Source organism: Eretmochelys imbricata, chromosome 6 (genome assembly GCF_965152235.1).
Source record: "Eretmochelys imbricata isolate rEreImb1 chromosome 6, rEreImb1.hap1, whole genome shotgun sequence".
Lineage (NCBI taxonomy): Eukaryota > Metazoa > Chordata > Testudines > Cheloniidae > Eretmochelys > Eretmochelys imbricata.
In genome coordinates, this window is record NC_135577.1 from 20,176,549 (window position 1) to 20,201,658 (window position 25,110).

Below are 25,110 nucleotides of genomic sequence, written 5' to 3' on the forward strand. Positions count from 1 at the left end.
GATGCACCGACACCTGAAGTGGAGCACCCACAGGGACACACATCTCGAAGAACCTCAATTACTGCACAAGCTGAGCAACCTTCTCTTAAACTTTGAACTAAATGGCTATGATTTTTCACAATTGAAATCAAATAGCTACATTTTTCTATAAATGTGTTGAAGTTAAAGAAAGGAATGAAAGAAAACTATTCTCTTTCTCTAGGTATTCAGACCGCTACTAGATCCAGTTACTGGTGCGAATAATTGTATTTGTTATGACCAATTCAAAGGAATGCTTAATAGTTGTGTACAGTCACAAGCCTTGCCAGATAGCTCCGATGGTAAGTGTTTGAAGAAGTCACCTACTGTGAGTTTGATTTTTTTAATTTGGTCTTCCATCTACAACTGACAGTATAAATGACTGACTGTCCCTGTATATAGAAGATTCTCTTTGTGCCTGTGTGTGCATGACTGTTCAGATTTCTAGTTTGTTTTTTTCCTCTAAGTGAATTTTTTGTTAGCACTTATTAAAGTGTGATGGGATTGAGATGAAAGTCTTCTATTTATCCATGCATAAGGCTATGTTTATGTCACAGAGGTCATGGAAGTCATGGAATCCGTGACTTCCAGAGACCTCCATAACATTCTCTGCTTCAGCCCCAGGGGCCCCCTGCACGGTTCCAGTGACAGGCGACAGCCTCCTGTGGGGGCCCTCGTCAAGGTTCCAGCAGTGGGTGACAGCCTCGCGCAGGAGGGTGGGTAGGGGGTGCCTTTGGCAAGTGGCTGAGGGCATCCAGTTTTCTCTTTGGGAAATATGGTCACCCTGCAGCCCCCAGCCACCTTCGGTGGAGGGGGGCCCCTCTGTAGCTTCCAGCTGCCACATGCAGAGGAGGAACCCCACAGCACCCAGCCACCATGGTGGTAGGGGAAACCATGGAGCTGCAGCAGCAAAAGTCACAGACAGGTCACGGCTTCCGTGAATTTTTGTTTATTGCCCATGACCTGTCTTAGTTAGGGAGATTATCAGTCTTCAGGTTATTTTAGATCTTGACCTCTCTGCTGAGTCTGCCAGCAGTGAGTGCCACTTGTAATTGGAGATTTGTAATGTGGATGCTTACACATTAGAAATAAAACTGCAATCACAAGCTCATTTGATATAAGCCACTGAACAGCTATTAAATGGGAATGATTTTTTGTCATTTCTCACAAGGCCCAAATTTGAACCAGTTACTGAAAGGTAAGAAGTATGATATACCATCACCAATCCTCTGAATTGTTCCCCAGTGTTCTAATTTCTGATTGCAGGCTAGCTTTGTGACCTTTGATCTTGCTATGTGATAATGTGGGCTTTACATCATGGAGGTTGAAAGGAAATTGTTTTTAATTTCTGGGCAGTATTGTTTCTACCCATGTACCTCTTTTTACTTTGATGTCCATAAGGAAACTGAAGAAGTTTGATAGAGTATGTGTTTGAAAAAATTATCGTAGCTCACTGGTTATTTTGAAAAGATATAAAGTTCAATTAAAGGATAGCTTTCTCGTTGGTCCTTTGAAAAGATATTGCTCAGGTTCAAGTAGGTAGGCATGAGCTCTCGTCTCAGGAGCTCAGTAATGGCCACTTTGCACCCTGTCCATACACAGTTGTACAAGGGAAGGAGAGGGGGTGGGGATGGGCAAAAGGAGCCTGACACCATTGCATAGAGGCCATGCATAGTTGCACTCCCTGTGTGCAACAGTATTCCTTGCTTACTAGCCAAAGGGGTGAAGGAAGAGACGAGTAAAGCCGGATATACAGAGCTGGACAGATATGCAGAAGGGATCATGCTGCATCTTCCTAAGTAGTGATGCCGGGGGTGTGCTCCCTACAGAGGGATTGTGCATCCTTGAAGAATGTTGCCTTTGGAGCTCCTCCTGCGATTATACTGCTCTGCATCAGTCGTAGCATGAGCCAGTGCCAAAAAGTCAAAGCTGCCTTTATATGGGTGCCAGACCACAAAGCATGTTCTCCAGTTGGCTCTTCTAATGTATGAGGTATCGCATAGCCATTTGTCATGTGATCAGGTATTAGAATCCCTCCAGTGGCAAGTTGCACATTCATTAGCCTTTATTAACATAACATCGCTGAGAAATGTATAATTTTTCCCAGCTGTTTTGAGAAACATCAGGCTGGCTCAATATTGGGGTCTCTTTTCCCAACATTCCTGACAGGAAGTCTGTTATAGGAGAACATTCAATATTTTTACGCATGCCGGGCTGCACTTTCAGAGTGCTTGTTTTAATTTTTGTCAGTGTCCTACACAATCCTGTGATGTCCAAATCTTTTTTTCCTCAGACCTATAGTATAAAAGATCTCCTAATGTTTGCCATTGTCCTCATTGTTTGTTAAAAAAAAAACCCTCCATTTTGTGTGACAGAACCTTGCAGTGAGGTCAGCACTTTACCTCAGACTAGTGCTCCTGTCTGTGATGAACTTGTAAGTATGAATTTAGGATGTTATTATTATTTTTCTGAAAGTTTTTGTTCTTTGTTTTTGATCTTACAGGCAAAATATTGTAGAAATTGAAAATGGAAATCACATAAACTGCCAAAGGGTAAAATGTTTTTTCAAATGCAGTCCTACATATTCCACATACAACAGAAAAAAGAGAACGTTAGACATCCATTTTTGAAAATCTTGGCTGTAAAGTTAGGCTCCTAAATCCTCATTTAGGGGCTAATCTAAAACCCACTGAAGTCAATGGAAAGACTCTTGATTGACTTCAGTGGGTTTTGGATCAGGCTGCTAAGCACCTAAGTAAGTGGCTGATTTTCAGAAGTGCTGAGGACGAGCAGCTGTCATTGAAGAGAATGGGTATTTCTGGGTTGACAGACTCAGGTTAGTGGAGCTTGCACTACTGCGTTGAAAGTAGCTGTGTAAATATCATGGTTTGGGCTGGAGCTCGGGCTCTGAAGCCTAAGGAAGAGGGTAGGCTTCAGAGCCTGAGTTCCAACCCAAGCCTCAACTTCAAAGCACTGCCTACACAGTTCTTTTTAGATCACTAGCACAAGCTCCAGTCCCCAAGTGTCTCATCCTGGGCTGGGAGACTTGCTTCTGCGGGCAGTCTGCAGGCGACATGGATGTACCCAATGAGGCTTTGCTAAATCAGGGCCCGAAAGAAACACTAGTCTTGCAGATGCCTTTTATTTGATAATGTAATGCACTATAGCTGCCATGCCTGCCCTCAAAGGATTTCCCCAGCCCAGGGGGATCTTGGATAGTATATTAGCTTCTATGCTACCCCTTTGCCTCAGGCAGTCACATGGATTGTGGCCAGTCATCCCTGTACAGTCAGAGAATACAAATGTGGCTTGTGGCTACCTTTGCACATATCCCATCCTGAGCTATGCCAAAAACCCCTCAGCTGTCACTTAGCATCTGAGCCTGTATTATGTTGCGTGCATACAAAGGGGCAGAGTTAAGACTGGGGTACAACTATAATACTGGGAATTCCTAGTGTTGGAGTGCTTCACTTTGCAACCCTAATATTCTCTTACCGTGTTTGGGTTTTTTAAATGTAATTTCCTAGATTTATAAAAGACAAACCATAAAAACAAAGAAATTCCAGGTTGGAGAACTTTTTGCTAGACACCCCTAGAACACTGTCATGGACAAGGTGTGCCAGGGTTCCTGGTGAGTGCTTTAGTGTGTGCATTGAATGAATCAGGGGTTTATTCAGAGGTTTGATCATTTTGTAGTGGGTACTACAGTTCTCCCATGTACCAGCTTGACAAATGCTTTATGGTGGATAGTGTTGCCAATGAGTAAAGGTGTGGCAATTCCCATTTGAAGAAGAGTCCCACCAAAGTTTAGTCACTGACCATTGTGACAAATGTCATAGTATGGGAATGCTGCTTAAACTGTTAGGTCCCAGTCATAGAATATCAGGGTTGGAAGGGACCTCAGGAGGTCATCTAGTCCAACCTCCTGCTCAAAGCAGGACCAATCCCCAATTTTTGCTCCAGATCCCTAAATGGCCCCCTCAAGGATTGAGCTCACAACCCTGGGTTTAGCAGGCCAATGCTCAAACCACTGAGCTATCCCTCACCCCAGTCCTGAAGTCATTGCTCAGTTGTTAATTAAATTAAATCCCTTGGGTCCATAGGACTCAAGTTGTGTATTTTATGACTAATTTATGTGTTTCACATTAGTTGCTAAAGCAGTTTCTTAGCTTCTCCAGTGCAGTGTGGAACTGAGCTGATGATTGCCAGTATAGGAAGAGAGGGAACGTCTTTGTTACTGTAGAATATATCTTTGTGCATTACCCATTGTTATTCTTTAGAAGTATAACCCTTCTGCCCGTCAGAGTTGGCAGCAACAAGGGCCGGATTCAGTATCTAGGGATTCCGTTTTACTAACACAAGGCAAAACCGGCTTGAGCCCTCACCCAGTGACCTGGGACAATTACATACCACCCCCCTGAGCACCTCTAAGAGATAATACGTCCCCTCTCGCAAGCACGGAGTCTGAGTGTAGCAAAAGCCTTTTAATAAAGGAGGGAAACACCACAAACAGGATTCATAACACAAACCATGAGCAAATGACCCACCCCCAAGGAAGTTTGGCAGTGTCCTTTTCCCCTCAGGGTCTTAAGTCCAGCAACCCAACAGTCACCCCACCCATAGTTTCTGACCTTTGTCAGTGCAGCCCCAGAGTTCAGAGGTTCATCTGCAGAGTTTACCTACCAGCCTGGGTGAAGGTGGAGGGAGGTATGGGAGGGGGGACATCCTACATGCTCCGCTGCTCGGGTTGACGGCCAAGTGCCACACCTCTCCATGGGGTTCTGCTGCAATCTTCACCGCCAGCTGCACCTCTCCACCAGCTGCTCTGCTATCCGCTCCGCTCCCTGTCCTGCTGTCTGCTCCACTCCACCAGCCACCCTGCTATACACTCTGCTCGCTGTCCTGCTGTCTGCTCTGCGCCCCTCCACTAGCCGTCCTGCTAGCCACTCACCAACTTGTCTTCAGGCCCCTCCCCCACTTAACACAGCTCTCAGTGATCTCAGCTCTTAGTAACTTCAGCTCTTCAGTGACTTCAGCTCTCAATGAGTTTAGCTAGTAGTAGGGGAGCCTTAGTGCTGGTGCACCACTAGACCAAAATCGGTCCAATACTTAGACCTAGCTATCAGTGATTTCAGCTCTGCAGCATGTAACAAGACTTCTAATGGAGTCAAAATTAGGTCTGTGATACACGGTGGAGAAAGGAAGGATCAAAGTGGTGTTTAGGGCCCACACTGCCACGTACACATACCTGTCCCCAACCTCTCTCAATTCACTGGTTTTGGAACCCATGTCTCTTGCCTAGCGAGTGCTGCTTGGTTGACGAGTCCCTCCATCATAAAATGCCAAGTACAGTTTTACGGTCCTTGATTCACATAACCAGGATAACAATGCTTTATTACTCCTGCCCCAATAACAAAGAGACTTGGGATCCCACAGAAGCCAAAGTGACCATTTGGGCAGGCAGTCCATTGTCTTAGGCAGGGTGGGTGTGCTCATGCAAACAAGATCAGCCCCTGAAGTCCTTTTCCACAGCTTACCACCAGATGTCAGGGTAGAGCTCACTCTGACTCTGCTTACATCAGTATTTTCATTTGAATATTAAATGAAAATCATTCAGCCTAAGCTGTGACAGTTAGAACTAGCTATTCTCCAAATTAGGTTTGAATACAGTTTTTGCTTTAAAATGCATTGTTTATGCAGCTATAAATTTTCATCTCCTGTCCTATTGGCACTGCAATTTAAAGTAGCATTTAAAGTATTCTTTTTAAGATGTGAAACTATTTATTTTTTTCAGGCGGAAGTAAGAGAGGCAATTGTTAGTAATATGGCTAATAACCAAAAGGAAGCAGTTTTTCAGAATTCAAATGCAGGAGAAACCAGCTGCAAGTTACTGACTACACAAAACGTAATGGAGGACCCCAGCTGTTCACACAGAAAAGATTCCAATCCAGTGGTAATTTCTGCCTGAAACTGACAGGAACAGTACACATTGAAGGAAATTATGTTTGTTTGTTTGCTTATTTATTTGTATTAGAGTAGTCTAGAAGTCCCAATCAGGGCACCCCTATGGGGGTGCTACACAGACAAGTAATGAGAAGGCAGTCCCTGTTCCACAGAACTAATGATCCAGGAGCCTATATTTAATTATACTATATTTTGTCTGTATTTACTATATAACATTAGAAACAAAGCAAGCTGTGGCGTTGGCTACATCCAAAAAGAGATGCTTGCTCTATAGTTATAGTTGAGTGAACAAAATGAAACACCATTGCAGAGCCATATTTCTGTCTTGCGGGACAAATCCTAAACACAGCACTAGTAATTGGAATGTGTCTTGGGGAGTTCCATGGTTGGGGAGTCTAGAAAGCTATGAATCCTTCCCGCCTGAGATGAGGAGCAGCAGCATAGCCATTCAATGGCATTCTGCAATCAGACAGATAGGTATTCTTATGAAAACCTTTGTATCTATCTGCCTAGAACAGGGGTTGGCAACCTGCGGCACGCGTGCCAAAGGCGGCACATGAGCCAATTTTTACTGGCATGCTGCTGCTAGCTGGGGTCCCGGCCGCCGTCCCCACTCAGCCCGCTGCCAGCCTGGGTGAATGGAACCCCAGGCTGGCAGCGGGCTGAGCGGGGCCGGCGGACGGAACCCCAGACTGGCGGCGGGCTAAGCCGCTCAGGCCGCCGCTGGTCTGGGGTTCTGTCCGCTGGTGCAGTGTATTAAGTTTCTCCCCATAGGAATGTGCTACTTGTGAAGCACCAGGACTGGCAGCCATAAGTATTACACCATAAGTAGCACATTCCTACAGGGAGAAATTTAATACACTACACCAGGGTAGGGAAGGCTGTGCCTCTCCAAACAGTGCGCCCCCATCCGCCTCCTCCCACTTCCCGCCCCCTGACTGCCCCCCCCATAACCTCTGACCCATCCAACCCCCCGTATTCCTTGTCCCCTGACCACCCCCTCTCGGGACCCTCTGCCCCCCTCATAACCCTCCACGCATCCAACCCCCCCGCTTCTTGTCTCCTGACCGCCCCCTCCCGGGACCCCCCACCCCTATCTGTCCCCTCCGGGACCCCACCCCCCGATCCAAGCCCCCCTGCTCCCTGTGCCCTGACCCCTATCCACACCCATAACTGGCTCCCCGGGACTCCCATGCCTATCCAACCACCCCTGTTTCCTGTCCCCTTACCATGCCGCTCAGAGCATCAGGACTGGCAGCCATAAACCGTAAGTAGCACATTCCTATGGAAAGCAATTTAATACACTACATCTGGCCCTGCTCAGCCTGCTGATGGTCTGAAGTTCTCAAAATATGTTCTTTCACCCCTTATCAAAAATTACACTACAATTAGCTTAAAAACTTTAAAACTCTGTTTGTATATTACAGTAATCGTTAAAAAATGTATAATGTTAATAAATACATAGGTTTGATGAAACAAAGTAGTTGTACTTATGTGCCTGTGCTTAATTTGTGTTTTCGATGATTTACCTTCTAAAAAAATCTCGCATGTCTCGCACCCCCAGAAAGGGCATCTCGCACCCCCAGGGGGTGTGTGCACCCCAGGTTAAAAACCACTGCACTAAACTGATAAGATCTGCATTTTAATTTAATTTTAAATGAAGCTTCTTAGACATTTTAAAAACCTTGTTTACTTGACATACAACAATAGTTTAGTTACATAATATAGACTTAGAGAGAGAGACCTTCTAAAAACATTAAAATGTATTACTGGCACGCGAAACCTTAAATTAGAGTGAATAAATGAAGACTCGGCACACCACTTCTGAAAGGTTTTCAACCCCTGGCCTAGAATGACTATCTCTTAGATGAAAACTAATAATTTATGATGTATTTCAGGTGATCTGCCAGTTGAAAGGAGGTACTCAAATACTCTGTATAAACAATTCTGGCACAAGAGAACTAAAAACAGTTCATCTGGTTCCCCAGTATCAAAACCAACATAATTATCTTCAGTCAGGTACAAAGAAAATGAAAATTTTAAATAATGTGTCAGATATTATGCCACAAATAATTAACATGTAACTATGTGTTTGTGTTTCTAAGCAACAGTGGTGCTGAGATGAGCCAGGACTAATGTGGCTACCACCAATTATTATTAATTATTATTTTACAATGTCTGCTAGGTACTTCACAAAAAGACCACAAGATTGCTACAAGAGATGTGCTGAAATTAGTGAATTGGTATATGATGTTAATAAACAGATTACATTCAGTAGGAAGCAGTTTGCTCCAAGCCATATGCATTCTCAAGGATGACACCAACTTGCATTTACAGAAGCTTGCCACCAAATGTTACTCTTTCTCCAAAAATAAAAAGCAGATGAAGGGGCACTGATTTAGCATTAAGAGCTATCTTACCGTTGTCTCCTTCCATGTTGTTTTTATTATTATGTGTTGTTTGTATTGCAGTAGTGCCAATGGGCACCAGTCTGAGATCAGGGTCTCATTATGTTAGGCACTATAAAAACATGACTAACAGGCTCAATTTCACAAGATGCAGAGCATTTCCAATCCTGATTGACTTCAGCAGATTCTGCACATGCCCAACACATTTTATATAGTGTAAAAAAAACCAAGGCCTTACCAAGGATAAATTTGAAAGATCCAAAATGAGGAAAATATTTATATTAAAATTCCAAATTCTATTACAGTCACAGTATCTCCAGAGGAGAGGAGGGTGAAACCATATCAGAGAACAACCATATGTCTTTATCTCCCGTTTGACCAGACTTTCTTCCATTTTACTCACCTTCATAGTATGGAACAGACGGCAATGGGAGGCCCAGTATTAGAAGAACCAGAAATTAAGTCCATTAAAGTCCCAGGCTAATGGATCCCAGAAATTTCCAATTTGAGCTTTTTTCTGAGCTCGATTTTTTCTTACAACATCTGCAAGAAGGCATCTGTACATTAATTTCAGAAAGCAAGATTCATCTTGCCAATCTCATAGAGCCTAATATTCCTTTTTTTTTTTTCAAACTGGTGTGGAAGATTAATGTGAATTAAAGTGAGTGGGACTGTTCACGGACTTCAAGTTAAGCATGTGCTTGAGTGCATTGCTGAATTAGGACCTATGTAAAGAAACTCTCTCTAGGGCTATGGCCTCCTCCTTATTTTTCTAGCAGTAATTTTTGTTCATAGGCAAATACTTCTGCTCCAAGTGCATTCTTTTGACTTTGAAAGTTGTAAAATAAGAATCCAAAATAAATGCAATGGAAGTTTCTGTCAGTTACTTATTTGTAAAGGTATTTTAGGCTATAAAATTTGCATTTGGAGTATTTTTAAACATATTCTGATGCATTTAATGTCAAAGAGTAAAGACCTCCAATGGTCAACTTACTTGTTGACAAAATGGTGATGGCCTTTGGTGGCTGTGTGCAATTGTTTAGCATTAATTCCAAAATGCAACCCTTTTGCAAAGTTAAAAGAAATGTTTCTGGAGAGCTATCTTCTGGGCCCTCCATTAACAATATTTATTGTAGGGGAAGCATGGGTTTGGTTCCAAGCTAATCTGTGACAAAGAGGTGGAGGTGGAAGATAAACTCAGGAAATGTCTTTTTCTTTAATAAAAGAAAGGTTTAAAGATGCTAAATGGCACACCTGTTCCCACAAGTGTAGGCTTTGATCCTGAAAACACTTGCGCGTGTGCTTAACTTTATGACCTATGAGCAATCCAATTAACTTCATATAAACTTTTTCTTATCAGATGTGCCTAACCCTATGACAACTCTGCTGGGACAATTTTTACCAATTCCAGGTAAAGTGGATCTCAATGAACAACAGGTGAGGAAGCCTTTAAAAAAAAAAAGAAGAAGAAGAAAAAAGTAAATATACTGTCATTCCTTCGCTTAAAGCTTCTCATTTATTCATAAAATGGGATATTTATTTGACTTAGGGAAGTAACCAATACATTGTAAATTATGTAAAGACCCTTTAAATCAGAATTTCTAGCTGTTATGTACATGTTATTGTATAACGCTTGGCTAGGTCTGCATCCAGTGTACAATAATGTTAGATATATAGAGGCCTGTGATTTCAATATCATTTTTGGAAGACTGAAGGTGGACCCAGTATTAAGAACATACCTTTTAGAAAGAATGTAATTATTACAGTATCAAGATCTTAAATTTGGTGTTCATATATGAGCTGTTATGATTGGAAACTGTTTCAGGGTTTGTCTACACAGTGCCACAATCTGGACTATGGGTGTGTGATTTGTAGAGCTTTTTGAAGTGTTTCACTCTAACTGCCCTGTGACGACCCTTCTGGCTTGCATGATCTAAAAATTATCTACTCTGAGTTAACATAGTCCTGTCTGAAACAGGACTACATCAATGCGAACTAGGTACCTTTTAGTTCATGTCAGCAGAGTTTACACAGGGTAGTCAGAGATCAACAGTTTAGTGTGCTCTACAAATCACACACCTGTAGTCCAGACTGTGTCACCATACAGACAAGGAGTTAGAGACTTGTTTCTGTTTGTAAATGAAATCACAACTTCCTGATTTTTGCCTGGAAAGGAGGAAACACTTCATCCAGAAGCTTTGAAAAGAGAACATGAGCTAAGCATAGTAGTCTGAAAAGTCACACTTGTGAGGTGCCAATTATCCTTCAACTCCCATTCAAATCTGTCAGAGTTGAAGGTGGTCAGCACCTTGGGGGATTGAGCCAAGAACTGGAAGAAATTCCCACCATATATAAAATATGAAATGGTTTTGGAATTAAAATTCACTTTTGCCTTCTGTGTGCATGTGTGAGTGTTCGTTTAAAATGTCAAAATTTGAAGTGGAGCAATCACAACTCAATGCATAATACATATGCTGGGCATTAATTTTTTCTGCCATTATAAGCACTCTGGCAAGCATCCTCTGTTGTACTTCAGTAGGATTTCCCTCTTCTCTACCCACCCGGGTTTAAGACTTGAAATGTTCATTGTTATTAATCTTTATAAGTATTCAGGTTGTTATCCTTGTTATTTATTTATTATCACTGGGGTAGTTGTTAGAACCGTGTGTTAGTTTAAATAAAACAATGGTACAGAAGCCTGATAAGAAGATAGAAAGCCCTGGATTTCTGGCCTGTCAGAACAAATAGAGTTCAAATCAATAGTGACTGGGAGTTATTACCTGATGACATGCGATTTGAATTATATTAATTTGCATGAAATATGTCAGATGAATTTGTGGCTCAGTCGAATTCCTAGTGGATAAGTGTCTATATCAAAGAAGAGAGAAGAGAAACCCCAAGCGCTGAATGGAGTAAGGCGCCTGAAGTTTTCTCTTATCCCTAAAGATGGTGTCTGCAGGTCAGGGGTGAAACACACTGGAAATGTGGTGTAAAGAAATTTTCAGTTTTGTTTGCCATATCTTTCTGTATCCTCTACTTTTACATTCCTTCCCATCCTCTTCTTCCCAACGATCCCCTGTTTTCTCCTTCTCTCTGTATAACCTCCCAACAGAGCCCCAGCCTTTCTTTCTCTGATCCTCTCCAAAAAAGGTCCTAATGGTTGTTCTCTCTTTAAATTTCACATGCTCTGGGGCCAGTCAAAGGGTTTATTACATTTAAACTCAATGGAAAACATCAGTGGCAGTGGCCAGTGGCTACTGACTGCCGGAATTAAAAAGAGATTGGACCCAGACTAGACAGCAGCATGAAAATATTGTGCCAGTGCTGAACAGCAAAAATTAAACTTACTGCTAGTTCTCTGTAATAATGAGGACAAGGGTCCTGGCATATTGAACCTTTCTAAAGAATGTGACTACATATTTTCCCAAGATCTGTGCCTCCGTTAGTTTTATTAGTAACTTCTACCTGATTAAACCAGTCCACTGTTCTCTGTCTCATTCTCATAGTAACAGAAATGATTTGTCTTTATTAAAACTTAGCACAAACAGAATTTTTGCTTATTATTTTGAACAGCTTGAGAATGGATCCTTACAATCAGTAGCTAGCAGTGTCACATTCCAATCGGAAGGAAATCTTCAAGGGCCAACAAAAATGACTTTAGTTGGGTAAGAAACACAAAACCTTTAATTTGCTACTAATTTCAGTGTCAAGTTATTTTGTACAGTTGTAATATTTCTTCTCGTTTTGGAGAGTTCACTTCAAGCACTGATACTATTGTTCTTAATATGTCTTTTCCTCTCTCTCCCAATAAAGAAAGCATTTCTGTTACAATAATGCTGTTTGTCTGTAAATATGTAAATTGTTAGATTCAAGATGATGCTCAAAAATATGTAACATAGTTCCTGAGTTTTGTAGGACCAATAAAAGTTGTTGTTGCAGTGACAGTTGGACACAACAGAGAAGGAGATTGACACAGAGGGAACTAATAGAAACACAGCAGATTGCTGTGGTGGTAGCTTTATTGTTCTTCAGCAAAACTGAAACTAACAGGAAAGCAAAGCTTTGCACTGGGGAGGGAGGGGTGCTCCAACATTTAAAGGGACAGGACATCACATTTCCCCACCCTATTTTAAAAAACTTCCCTAATGTATGTACATTATCATTTATGTGGTTAACATGAAACACCTTAAAGACTTAACAGTGAGCTTCACTGACCTGTTGCTCATCTGTCCAACTTCCTTTTCAAAAATTTTGGAGTTTCTGCCCAGTGTTTCTTGATTTCAAGATGCTTTTCTTATCACCTTGATCTTAACCCAGTTCACCTTGAGCTTCTCAGTTCAAGATCTGGCAGAGAATGGTGGATACTTTCCTTCAATCACATACAAGGGTAAAACAACTGATTGTCCATGAAGGTGAACTTTCACCTGGAGTATCCCTTTGGGGACTAACTTTTCTCCAGTATAAGTCTTCAAAATCATGAAGGTGTCTTCCAGAGCAGGGGTTCTCAGCCTTTTTCTTTCTGAGGCCCCCCTACATGCTATAAAATCTCCATGGCGCACCTGTGCTACAACAGTTGTTTTTCTGCATATCCAGTAGATTAAAAGCTAGGTCTGGCATTAGGGTGTAGCAAGCAGGGCAATTTCCCGGGGCCCCACACCACAGGGGGCCCTGCAAAGGTAAATTACTTGGGCTTCGGCTTCAATCTGGGTAGTGGGGCTCAGGCTTATGCTTCAGCCGCAGACCCCAGTGAATCTAACACCAGCCCTGCTCTCTGGTTAATTTTGGCAGACCCCCTGAAACCTGCTCATGACCCCCCAGGGGGCCCCGGACCTCTTGTTGAGAACCACTGTTCCAGAGGAACTTGTGACAACATCTGGTGATAGGTAGATGCAGAACTCAGTGAGATGGCAGCTCCAGTATCAAGCTGCATTCTTGTAGGAACTCCCTCGATCAAGAATGTGACCAAGATAGCATCTTTTACTCCAGCTTCTGATAACAGATGTAGTGCTAGGTCTTGATCAGTGTCACAAGAACTCTTGTCTTTTTCTATATGATGAATTCCCGACTTCCATCCTTTCTTAGGTTCAGTCTCGATAGGTGTCTTCTTAGATGTATGGCTACTCTGTGTTGCTGGTCATTGAACTGTGTGACAGGTCACAGCAATGTGTCCTTTCTTTTTGCACTTCCTGAAGATAAGCTGGCATGCCCAGCATTCCTTCTCAGCACATGTGGTTTATGCATAACAGCCACACAGAAGTTCCTTAAGTTCCCGTGGTCCTTTGTCTCGCCAGTGCAGGAGGGGAACTTCTTGATTCACATTAAATTTCAGCAAATCCTTCGCTGCGGTCTCCATGACAATTGCTATCTCAACAGCCTTTTTGCATGTGAAAGGGCTGATAAAGTCAGTAACTTTTTCCAGATCTGGTCATTGCATAATCCAGAGACAGATTGGTCATGTGGGCGTCACTTAATATTTGTTGGAACTGACAGTGTTCTGACAACATCCTGAGAGCAGCAATAAATTGTACTTCTGACTCTCCACTTCTCTGATGTAACTGATGGAACCAATATTATTCTGCTTCATCAGTGGGGTAGGAAAAAATATTCCTGCATTGTTGCAGGAATTGTGGCAGACGTGGCAGTTCAGGGCATGGTTGGAGACAGTAGGTCACACAGCAGTCCATATGCCTTTGAACCCATCATTGTCAGCAAGATTGAAACTCTTTGTGTGTCTGAAATGGAGTTGCAAGCAAGAAATTGCTCAAAACGTTCAAGGTACGCTACCCATGATTTCTGGTTTTCATCAAACTCACCAATATTGCCCACAAAAAGTTGCCATTTCTCTGCTCTCCTGTTGGACTTCACATTTCCTGAAGGTCTTCTTTCCCACAGTGAAACTTTTTTTTCCTTTTTACTGTGCACTAGCTGCACTTAGTCTGCCTCTTCTGGCTCTGTCTACACTGCAGAATGCAGAATTCTTCCTGTGGTTGCACTTGGGCTCCCTCTCTGCTTGCTTCTGCCTCACTGCTTTGTTTTCACAACTCCAGCAGTAATTGCAGAACCCTTTATCTTTTGTTCAGTTTTATTTGCCTACTTCTCCCTCTCTAGCTAGTTGGCTCTCACAGTCCCAGCAGCAAAAAGCAGCAGATTGTCACCTTGTGCCTCTGAGTCTAGATGAACTTTTTTCCTTTTGATGATGATGTTGATGATAATGATTGTCTTCTTCAGGCAAAGGGAGCACTAGACACTCATGGGATAAAAATTCCTCATCACTAATATGTTCTATTAGAACCCAGCACAGAAGGAGATAGACACAATGGGAGCTGATAAAAGCATAGCTGACTGATGTGATGGTAGCTTTATTGTTCAGCAGGAAAACTGAAACTAACACAAAAGTGAGGCTTTGCACTGGGGGTGGGGGGGTATGCTCAAACATTTAAAGGGCCAGGACATCACAGTTGCACCCTGCAAATGGTGGCTTCCTCTGTCCAGCTCTACTTAGAGCACTTAATTTCAACAACTGTTAGTCATACTCTCCAATGCTGTATTGGTCCCATTGATTCCCAACATTCTGTTCACTTTTTTGACTGCTGCTACACATTGAGCGGATGTTTTGAGAGAACTATCCACGAAGACTCCAAGATCTCTTTTTTGAGTGGTAACAGCTAATTTAGAATTTATCATTTTACATGTATAGTTGGGCTTATGTTTTCTAATGTGGATTACTTTGCATTCATAACATTAAATTTCATCTGCCATTTTGATGTCCAGTCATCCAGTTTTATGATATCCCTTTGTAACTCTTCTCAGTCTGCTTTGGACTTAAGTATCTTGAGTAATTTTGTATCATCTGCAAATTTTGCCACCTCACTGTACACTACTTTTTCCAGATCATTTATGAATATGTTTGAACAGCACTGGATCCAGTACAGATCCCTTGATGACCACTATTTACCTTTCTCCATTCTTAAAACTGACCATTAATTCCTACCCTTTGTTTCCCGTCTTTTAACCAGTTACTGATCCATGAGAGGACCTTCCCTCTTATCCCATAATGGCTTACTTTACTTAAGAGCCTTTGGTGAGGGACCTTGTCAAAGGCTTTCTGAAAGTCCAAGTACGCTATATCCACTGGAGAACCCTTGTTCATATAGTTGTTGACCCCTTCAAAGAATTCTAATAGATTGGTGAGGCATGATTTTCCTTGACAAAAGCCATGAAACAAACCTTGTTTTAGTTTTGGATTTTTTGGATCAGTACATATATCTTCTCCCTTCTGCACTCCAAACTCTTTGCAAAACTCTCTGTAGTGCTGCAGATTTATCCCGTACTCTAACTCTTCAGTAAAACCCAGCTGAAAACTTCAAATAAAAAGCAGATTCTCCTCTCTCCCCATCACCTTTCCATAGGCCCAGTCACATCTGAGGTCCTTTCCTTTCTTTCAACTCTGAAATATTTCAAGAATTTGACATTCCCTTATTTCATGCTACATCAAAAAAAAATTGAGAAAACCTACATAATATGCTTTAAAAAAAATCTGTGTTTATCCAACATCTCCTAAACCGTCCGATTTGCCTGCTGTATGTTCCGACAGACTCCATAGTTGATGTGATGTTACAAGCATGCGCATGCTAGGCATCACTTGGAGTCAGTGATTTGGACTTCGGGGACCTGAAAAAATAAAATATATCAGTTTTAAACGTTAATTTATATGCTGACGACTCTAAATCTAACTATGGGGAATTCACCATATAATTCTATAGCTAATGAAACTTTCTTAATTATGCTGTATTTGCAAATCATCTTTAAATAATACTGATATCTGATGCTAAAAAGTCAGGATTTGTGGTTTGGGGGAAAAAGAATCATAATTTATTTTAATAAGTTTTTACATTCAAGTATCATTTAATTTCTTTTCTTTTTTAAACTTTATAGATTGCCTCTTAGTTCATGGGATACAAAGTCTAAAAAACCATGTAACTGTACCAAATCTCAGTGTTTGAAATTGTAAGTAACTAACCAACTAGCATTTATTATGAAATATGAGCTAAGTTTATTTTGGAAAAGGCAAAGCTTAGAAAACACGAAATAGAATGCATGCATGTCCCAAAATACACAATTAGTATGTTGGGTTAAAACCAGAGAGGGTCAGATCCTTAGTGGATGTAAATTAGTGTAACCCCATTGTGGTCATTATAGCTAGGCCTGTTTACACCACCCGAGGATCTGGCCCAGAGGTGTACATGACTACATATGGTCCAGAGTTTTGAAGAATAAAACCTGAAACTAAATAATATTGATTATAATATGTGGCAAAAACATTATGAAATTGTATCAACTTCTGTATACTTGAGGCTCACTTCTCTCCATGTATATATATACATCAGGAACAGTCAGCATGGATTCACCAAGGGAAGGTCATGCCTGACTAATCTAATCGCCTTCCATGATGAGATTACTGGTTCTGTGGATGAAGGGAAAGCAGTGGATGTATTGTTTCTTGACTTTAGCAAAGGTTTTGGCACGGTCTCCCACAGTATTCTTGTCAGCAAGTTAAAGAAGTATGGGCTGGATGAATGCACTATAAGGTGGGTAGAAAGTTGGCTAGATTGTCGGGCTCAACGGGTAGTGATCAATGGCTCCATGTCTAGTTGGCAGCCGGTGTCAAGTGGAGTGCCCCAGGGGTCGGTCCTGGGGCCGGTTTTGTTCAATATCTTCATAAATGATCTGGAGGGTGGTGTGGATTGCACTCTCAGCAAATTTGCGGATGATACTAAACTGGGAGGAGTGGTAGATACACTGGAGGGCAGGGATAGGATACAGAGGGACCCAGACAAATTGGAGGATTGGGCCAAAAGAAATCTGATGAGGTTCAACAAGGATAAGTGCAGGGTCCTGCACTTAGGATGGAAGAACCCAATGCACAGCTACAGACTAGGGACCGAATGGCTAGGCAGCAGTTCTGCGGAAAAGGACCTAGGGGTGACAGTGGACAAGAAGCTGGATATGAGTCAACAGTGTGCCCTTGTTGCCAAGAAGGCCAATGGCATTTTGGGATGTATAAGTAGGGGCATAGCCAGCAGATCGAGAGACGTGATCGTTCCCCTCTATTCGACATTGGTGAGGCCCCATCTGGAGTACTGTGTCCAGTTTTGGGCCCCACACTACAAGAAGGATGTGGAAAAATTGGAGAGAGTCCAGTGAAGGGCAACAAAAATGATTAGGGGTCTGGAACACATGACTTATGAGGAGAGGCTGAGGGAACTGGGATTGTTTAGTCTGAAGAAGAGAGGAATGAGGGGGGATTTGATAGCTGCTTTCAACTACCTGAGAGGTGGTTCCAAAGAGGATGGTTCTAGACTGTTCTCAGTGGTAGAAGATGACAGGACAAGGAGTAATGGTCTCAAGTTGCAGTGTGGGAGGTTTAGGTTGGATATTAGGAAAAATTTTCACTAAGAGGGTGGTGAAAGACTGGAATGCGTTACGTAGGGAGGTGGTAGAATCTCCTTCCTTAGAAGTTTTTAAGGTCAGGCTTGACAAAGCCCTGGCTGGGATGATTTAATTGGGGATTGGTCCTGCTTTGAGCAGGGGGTTGGACTAGATGACCTCCTGAGGTCCCTTCTAACCCTGATATTCTATGATTCTATGATATATATATAGAGAGAGAGATATACAGATGCTGATAGAATTTCATTATGTCATTATGGTTTTGGCATAGATTATAAAATGTGTGAGAGAGAAGTAAGCATCAGATATAGTGTGTGTGTGAGACATATATGTTTCTTGTTTGGTTACCAGAAATTCTTTCTTGAAAAAGGAGAATGATGAAAAATTCTAAATTTGTATATATATTTGCTTTGTTAAACACAGATATTGCGATTGCTTTGCCAATGGTGATTTTTGCAACAACTGCAACTGTAATAATTGTTACAACAATCCATTTCATGAAACTGAGCGGTTTAAAGCTATTAAGGTAATAAAAGTATAATATGTATCTAGTTCAGACAGGAAAAAATATACAAGTGTTTTTGTTGGTTTTGGTTCGGCTTCAAAAATTCTGTAATTTAAAATAATCCGATTTAAAACCTAGATAGAGTAAGTGGCGTATAGTCCGTATATTGTTTTTAAATAAAAAAAAGTCATTGCAGTTAAAAATTTTCATTCACTTCATAGGACTTTTGACCCTTTTGGATCATAATCAGCATTATTTTAGCTGAACTGTGAGGGATGTCCTTGAAAAAATTGGAGGGAAGTGGAGCATATCAGAATTTAATTTAAGAAAAGATTTTCACTTGGAAGAAAAAATGTGTAATGTCTCAAAATCAAACAGAAGAAACTGATATCCAAGTTGCTATCCGGTCTGACAGACCTCAACATGAGAGGAATGGGCATTTCACAGGGCCCTTTTGTTACTCTTTCTGTATGACTCATGCAGTAATATAAAGGCTCTTTAATGGCAGCTATATTGAACCTGCTGTCTTGGAAGGAAGATCACCTCCATATTTGGAGCCTTTGATTAACCTTTGAGGGGAATAAAAGAGTGAAAAAATAGAGGGCTAATTGCTATGCAAGAAGCAATATAGTATATCTGTCTCGGCTGTTACGACAGAATTATATTATCTAGCTAATTTTTGTAAAATTTGAACATAAAAGAAATCTATTTTCCAAAGGTAGGTGCGTTGTAATAACTCTGTATTACTTGGTCTGTGCTCCTAGACTGCAACTGTCAGGAATTCCCCAATATAGTTCTAAGCACTGTGAATAGTGGTAGTAGCTGATGCTGATCTCATCAGACTGAGAGTTTTGTCACATCTGATCACACAAAACCATGGCACTTCATTGCATCATACCCTTGGATTTCTTTCTGTGTCAGCATGGCTCTTTGGATGGTAAAGCTGGAGAGGTTTGGACTCTCCAAGCAGGTGCCTGAAGTTCTCCTTGCTACTTCAGATTGCATCCTGGAGAGTATATTTGGGAGAGTATATTTGGTTACTGCAGGAATGAAAGTAAGTGTAGGGACTTACCGGTAAGGGGCTGGGCTGGGGCCGGCTCTGGCTCCCGGAAGGGGCGGGGCTGAGGGGGGTCAGAGCCAGCCCCGGCGCATCCTGTACCGGCAAGTGCCTCCTTCCCCCTCCCTGCGGTAACAGCGGCAGCTGGGGGCTCTGGCAGCGGTTTAAAGGGCCTGGGGTGGTAGCAGCGGCCGGAGCCCTGGGCCCTTTAAATCATCCCCAGAGCCCCGCCGCCGCTTCCCCAGGGCTCCAGTAGCAGGGCTCCGGGGACGGGGCTCCAGCCGCCACTGCTGCCCCGGACCCTTTAAATTGTCCCCAGAGCCTGCCGGAGCCCTGGGGAAGCGGCGGTGGGGCTCCAGGGACGATTTAAAGGGCCCAGGACTCAGCCGCTGCTACCGCCCTGGGCCCTTTAAATCTCCACTGGGAGCCGCAGGCCCTTTAAATTGCACCCAGGGAAGCCAATCCACCCTGGTGCGGCGCACCAGCTCTTGCCGGTACGCCATACCAGGGCGTACCGGCTTACTTTCACCTCTGGGTCCTGTTTCAGTTGTGTGTATCACCACGCTGAAGGCAGACCAGTTTCTCTGCTGTCCCTTTTCCTCCGATTCATGAGGGGCTTGTTACATTTAAAGTCTGCCTTTTAGAAGTCCTTGGTGTCATGAAATCTTAAGGCCTGATTGAAAACCCATTGAAGTCAACTGAAAGACTCCCATTGTCTTCAACAAAAGGGCTTTAGATCAGACCCTTAGTATGATATTTATAAATCTGATGAAACCTCCTCAGATAAATACCAGTGACTTCAAGTTTCTTACATGGAATGTTATATTTCTGGTGACAGTGGCTTCAGTTTGCACAATGAGTGAGCTTTAGCATTTCATGATTGAGCCATATTATATTAAGATTATTTAAGAATGATGTGCCATGTACCAGACTAATCTTAAGTGAGCTGGAGAGTAGGAGTCACTAGAGTTTACCATAAGAGGGACAGCACATGGTACCCTTGGCTGAGCCCTGTCAGCTCAGAATTTTGAGTTACAGGAATTCCCACTTACTTTACACTAGATATCCAGACTCAGAGGTGTGGGTCTATTGCACATACCTCAGAGAATAAGAATTACATGTAAGTACTTTTTTTTTCATAAGCACAGTTGATCTTGTATTTTACATAAGGAAAATTTCTGTGAATGTCTCACATGCCAATGCTTTTTGTTCTAGGCTTGTCTTGATAGAAACCCAGAAGCTTTCCTACCAAAGATTGGGAAAGGGAAACTGGGGGATATTAAACCTCGCCACAACAAAGGATGTAATTGCAAGCGCTCAGGGTGCCTTAAGAATTATTGTGAGTGCTTTGAGGTTAGTCAAGTGAACTTTCCTAGCATTAATCGTGTTCTTAATGAAAATGGATATGTTCTGATCCAGCTGTTTTTGCATAAATAATGTTAGACACTAAAAATAAATATTTGTCTTTCCCCCCCTCAGATTGTTCGTTCTAAATCTTATTCACCTTAGGGGAACAGATCCTTTTCCCTGATCTGGCTGTGGGTCACCAGCTAAGAATTTCCCTATGGGGGTGGAGGAGCTCTCAGCAGGCTCCTATGCCAACTGCACTCCTTGCTCCAGTGTAGGGGATGGGGAAAGGCTGTGTTGGGAGGAGCAAAGCACAACTACGCTCCACCAGTTCTCAGTTGTTGTGTGGTCCCTGAAGGGCCTTGCCCCACCCCTGATCCAAAAGCATTTGAAGGCAGAGGACAGTTTCCCATTGGCTTCATTGGACTTTTGGATCAGGCCCCAAGTGCAGATTTTTCCTGTCCGTGTGGAAGAGTGGCTCAGTTGCTTCTGTGTCATTGTCCTCCCATCTGATCCAGCAAAGTCCTCCACATGTCTGGAGTCCATGCTGTGGGAGCTGAAGGAGACTAGGCAGGCTAGAGGGAAGGAGTGGGTGGGCCATGTGCAGGGTTCGAGGCATACACATCCCAATCATTCCCCTCTGTGGCCCCACAGAGAATACTTGGAAAAGCTGATAATAGCCCCTTGCTCTGCTGACTTTTCTCTAGTCTCCCTCTGGGAGTCTCCAGGACTAGAACAGTCAGGGTGAGTCTGTGGTAGCATGGCTCCAATAGATACTCTTATGTATGTTTAGTAATTTATGATTTTAGTGTTTGTTTAAATCAAAGTATTTTGTTTTTTCCAGGCGAAAATTATGTGTTCCTCTATTTGCAAATGCATTGGTTGCAAAAATTATGAAGAAAGCCCAGATCGAAAAACACTAATGAACATGCCAAACTACACAGAGATTAGAAATAATGAAGGAAACATCCTTGTTTCAACATCTACATTTGATACGTTATCAAAATCTAGACGAGACAGGTGAATATTTGGCATTAACAAAATGAAGTCCATCTATCTGTCCATGTTATTCTAGATTTTTCTGAAGTGCCCATCACTGCGTTATCTAAAAAATAGTGACTAATATTGACTAATGGTTTGTATAACAGATATCTGTGGATCCACACATAATTTTGGATTTATAGGCTTAGAAAGATAATTTAAGACAAACCCGTTAGGAATACACTGTGCATCATTTAGGGTTTATAAATATTACACCTACTTACCGAACTGCAATTACTTTTTTACTGATTGAGGACCTGATCCTTCCCCCACTCTTCTCTCTTCCCCGTCCCACTCATTTTTAGCATCCCTTCTCCCTTATTTGTCTTTCGATTTAGCTAATCCCCTCTTAACAAAATCGTGGCCAAATAATTTTTTTAAAATGTCATTTACACAATGTTTGCAGGTGATCACATTGTTCACCCTGCTTGTATGTTATACCCCTTTCTCCTCTACTTGTTGTCTGTCTTGCCCATGTAGATTGTACGCTATATGGGACAGGGACTGTCTACTACTCTTAACAGTGCCCAGCCCAACAGGACCCCATTCTTTTGTGGACCCTAGGGACCATCCTAATAAACATAATAAAACTTAATAAGGATCCAAAGCCCATTGAAATCTATAGGAGTCTCTCCATTGACTTCAATGGACCTTGCATCAGGCCCAGAAGCTTCTATGCAAGATGAATTTTTCACTGCATCAACCACGGCTTTTTGTTTTTTAACCTTCATATATAATTTTTAAAAAATCATATTATTAATTCTGTTTTAAAAACTGACTGGTGACTTATTTTGATTAATTTAAATAGTTTTTGTAGGCTTGCTGTTTGTGCATGTACTTGTGAGGTTGGTTAATTAGTTAGTTAGTACTAAGTCCTGCCATTACTTGCTTGAGTCATGCTGCAGGGGGAGTGGAATGATGGCAACCATATGGGGGTTACAAGAGTCATCCTGTTGACTTGAAGCAAGATGGCTCTGAGTGCCAGGAGAGGACACTCACTGCCTTTTGCTTAAAAATGAGCAGAGTATGTTTCCAGCTAATGTGTGTTGCTTCCTGGAACAAATACCATGGTGCCTGACTAGGCCTCTTAAATGGTAGACCATGTTCCTTGACTGCAAAGGTGGGAATCTGACTGTTTCTTACAAAAGAGGAAAGAAATTCATTGCACCATCTTTCCCAACTTGTACTATGTATGCAGCACTTGGATGCACTTATCCCTTAGTGTGAACACTATCTTACATAAAAGGAAAAGGAGTACTTGTGGCACCTTAGAGACTAACCAATTTATTTGAGCATAAGCTTTCGTGAGCTACAGCTCACTTGCATCCGATGAAGTGAGCTGTAGCTCACAGAAGCGTATGCTCAGATAAATTTGTTAGTCTCTAAGGTGCCACAAGTACTCCTTTTCTTTTTGCGAATACAGACTAACACGGCTGCTACTCTGAAAACTATCTTACATGTGATTAATTAGGAGGATTCAGATGCAGCTTGTTGGCTTCTAGAGCTGTTACAAGTAGAGGACTAAGATGTCCCACAGGAATATGCTATCTAGTAACTATGCAACTACCATGACTCAGCACTATGTATTTTCAGTTTCAGTAAGTTTAGTAGAGTGTAATTTGCCTTTCATATATTGAGTGTTTACTATTCAAGTATTTTATATTGTGTTTTTTTTCCTGACAGGCAACCTACTACATGTATATCCTGGGAAGTGGTTGAAGCAACGTGTGCTTGTCTCCTGGCACAAGCTGAAGAGGCAGAAAAAGAAGCTTACTCTCTTTGTCTAGCAGAACAAATGATCTTGGAAGAGTTTGGGAGATGCTTATCACAAATTCTACATTCAGAATTTAAGTCCAAAGGGCTGACAGTTGAGTAATGTACAATGTATTCTAAAACTAATGAGTGTTCACTTTATTGCGCATCACTGTATTCTGAGTACTATTATTACTCAGTGGGCTGATTTTGATCTCACACTGACGTAACTCCATTGACTTTAACTCAGTTGATTCTGAATTACAGGGTTTAAGTGAGATCAGAATCAGGACCAAAACATTTCAGAGTCACCTAGAATATTTTACTTATGTTAAAGAATTTTCCATAAAACAACATCATTGCTTTGGGCCAGATTCTGAAGTCTTTACCCAAACAAAACTGCCATTGAAATCCAAATAATTTACATGGTTTTGAGGGGAGTTTACCTAAGTAAGGTATCGAAGTCAATGATTTTAGGATTAAGCCCCAAAAGAGGCCTATTTTAGGATTTAGGATTAGGCCCCTTTTAGTACTATGAAAGTACTTATTAAAATCAGAAGAGTAGAGAGCTACTTATTTACTTGTAATATACATCTTTTGGTGTTTTCTCTACTTTTCCAGTTTGGGGAAAAAATTAAATATTAAACCCAAGATTTTTAGATATGGCCTTCATTTTTGCAGTTGCAATTTTGCTCCCTCAAATCGGGTAGTTAGATGTGAATGATTGATATTTATATATGCAGTTCACTACGGGTGCCCAAAAACACCTGCAGAAATTGGAGATTCGATGGAGGTGCAGCTGAAAATCAAGGCCTCAAAGTTTTCTCTAGACCCTATCCCCACACCTGCTCTTCCAATTATAATAAGTAGAGCTGCACTACTTTGAAAGGGATTAAACATTCACTGCCCATTTTTGTGGGAGTTTTGTGAATATTTGGTTTGGGTCCATATATACTGTATCTGTCAATATTCAGTCTACCTGCAGATAACTGTATTTTGAAGGTGTTCACATTTTTGCATCCTCACTTAGGTCCATCTTTATTCACACAATAAATATTTAATCAATTTATTTCCAAGTTTTATATGTTATCACAAATACTAATGTTCTAAAAACACTTCTACACTGCTCTATACTGGAGTTTGATATGACAGAGCAGTGTTTTTATTTCATTTGTTTTTTCCTATTTCTTATAGTATTCTTCCACTATGTCCTTGGTCCAGCAAAGCATTTAAATACGGGCTTAAATTTAATCACCTGGGTAATCCCATCACCTTCAACAAGGACTATTCACATGAATAAAATTAAGCAAGTTAAGTGCTTTGCTAGATGGAAGCCTAAATCTTCTTTCCAGGTATTTCAAATGTCATTGTTTTTATTTAATATAACTTTGTTGTGAACCATATGTATAAAAAAGCAAATAAAACATAAGAGGTAGTGTATGCTTCAGAACTTATTTATGACAATCAATAGCTCCTACTGCATATAGGTAATTTACATGCTACAGCATTCTGTATTTTGAGCAATTTCTAGAATCAGTGTTTGAAATTAACATCTTAATAGCTTAATTTAT

General features: G+C 41.6%; 1 protein-coding gene across 1 annotated transcript in view; it reads left to right on the forward strand.

The window, feature by feature from the left end:
- TESMIN (testis expressed metallothionein like protein) overlaps positions 1–23,663 on the forward strand; it is a 37,867-nt gene extending 14,204 nt beyond the window's left edge. Inside the window, exons 3-10 of the mRNA XM_077819937.1 lie at positions 5,813–5,971; positions 7,881–8,001; positions 9,751–9,827; positions 11,964–12,055; positions 18,261–18,363; positions 20,615–20,752; positions 21,591–21,766; positions 23,471–23,663. Of these exons, the coding sequence (XP_077676063.1) occupies positions 5,813–5,971; positions 7,881–8,001; positions 9,751–9,827; positions 11,964–12,055; positions 18,261–18,363; positions 20,615–20,752; positions 21,591–21,766; positions 23,471–23,663 (1,059 nt within the window). The remainder of the gene's footprint in view (positions 1–5,812; positions 5,972–7,880; positions 8,002–9,750; positions 9,828–11,963; positions 12,056–18,260; positions 18,364–20,614; positions 20,753–21,590; positions 21,767–23,470) is intronic.
- The last annotated feature ends 1,447 nt before the right edge of the window (positions 23,664–25,110 follow it).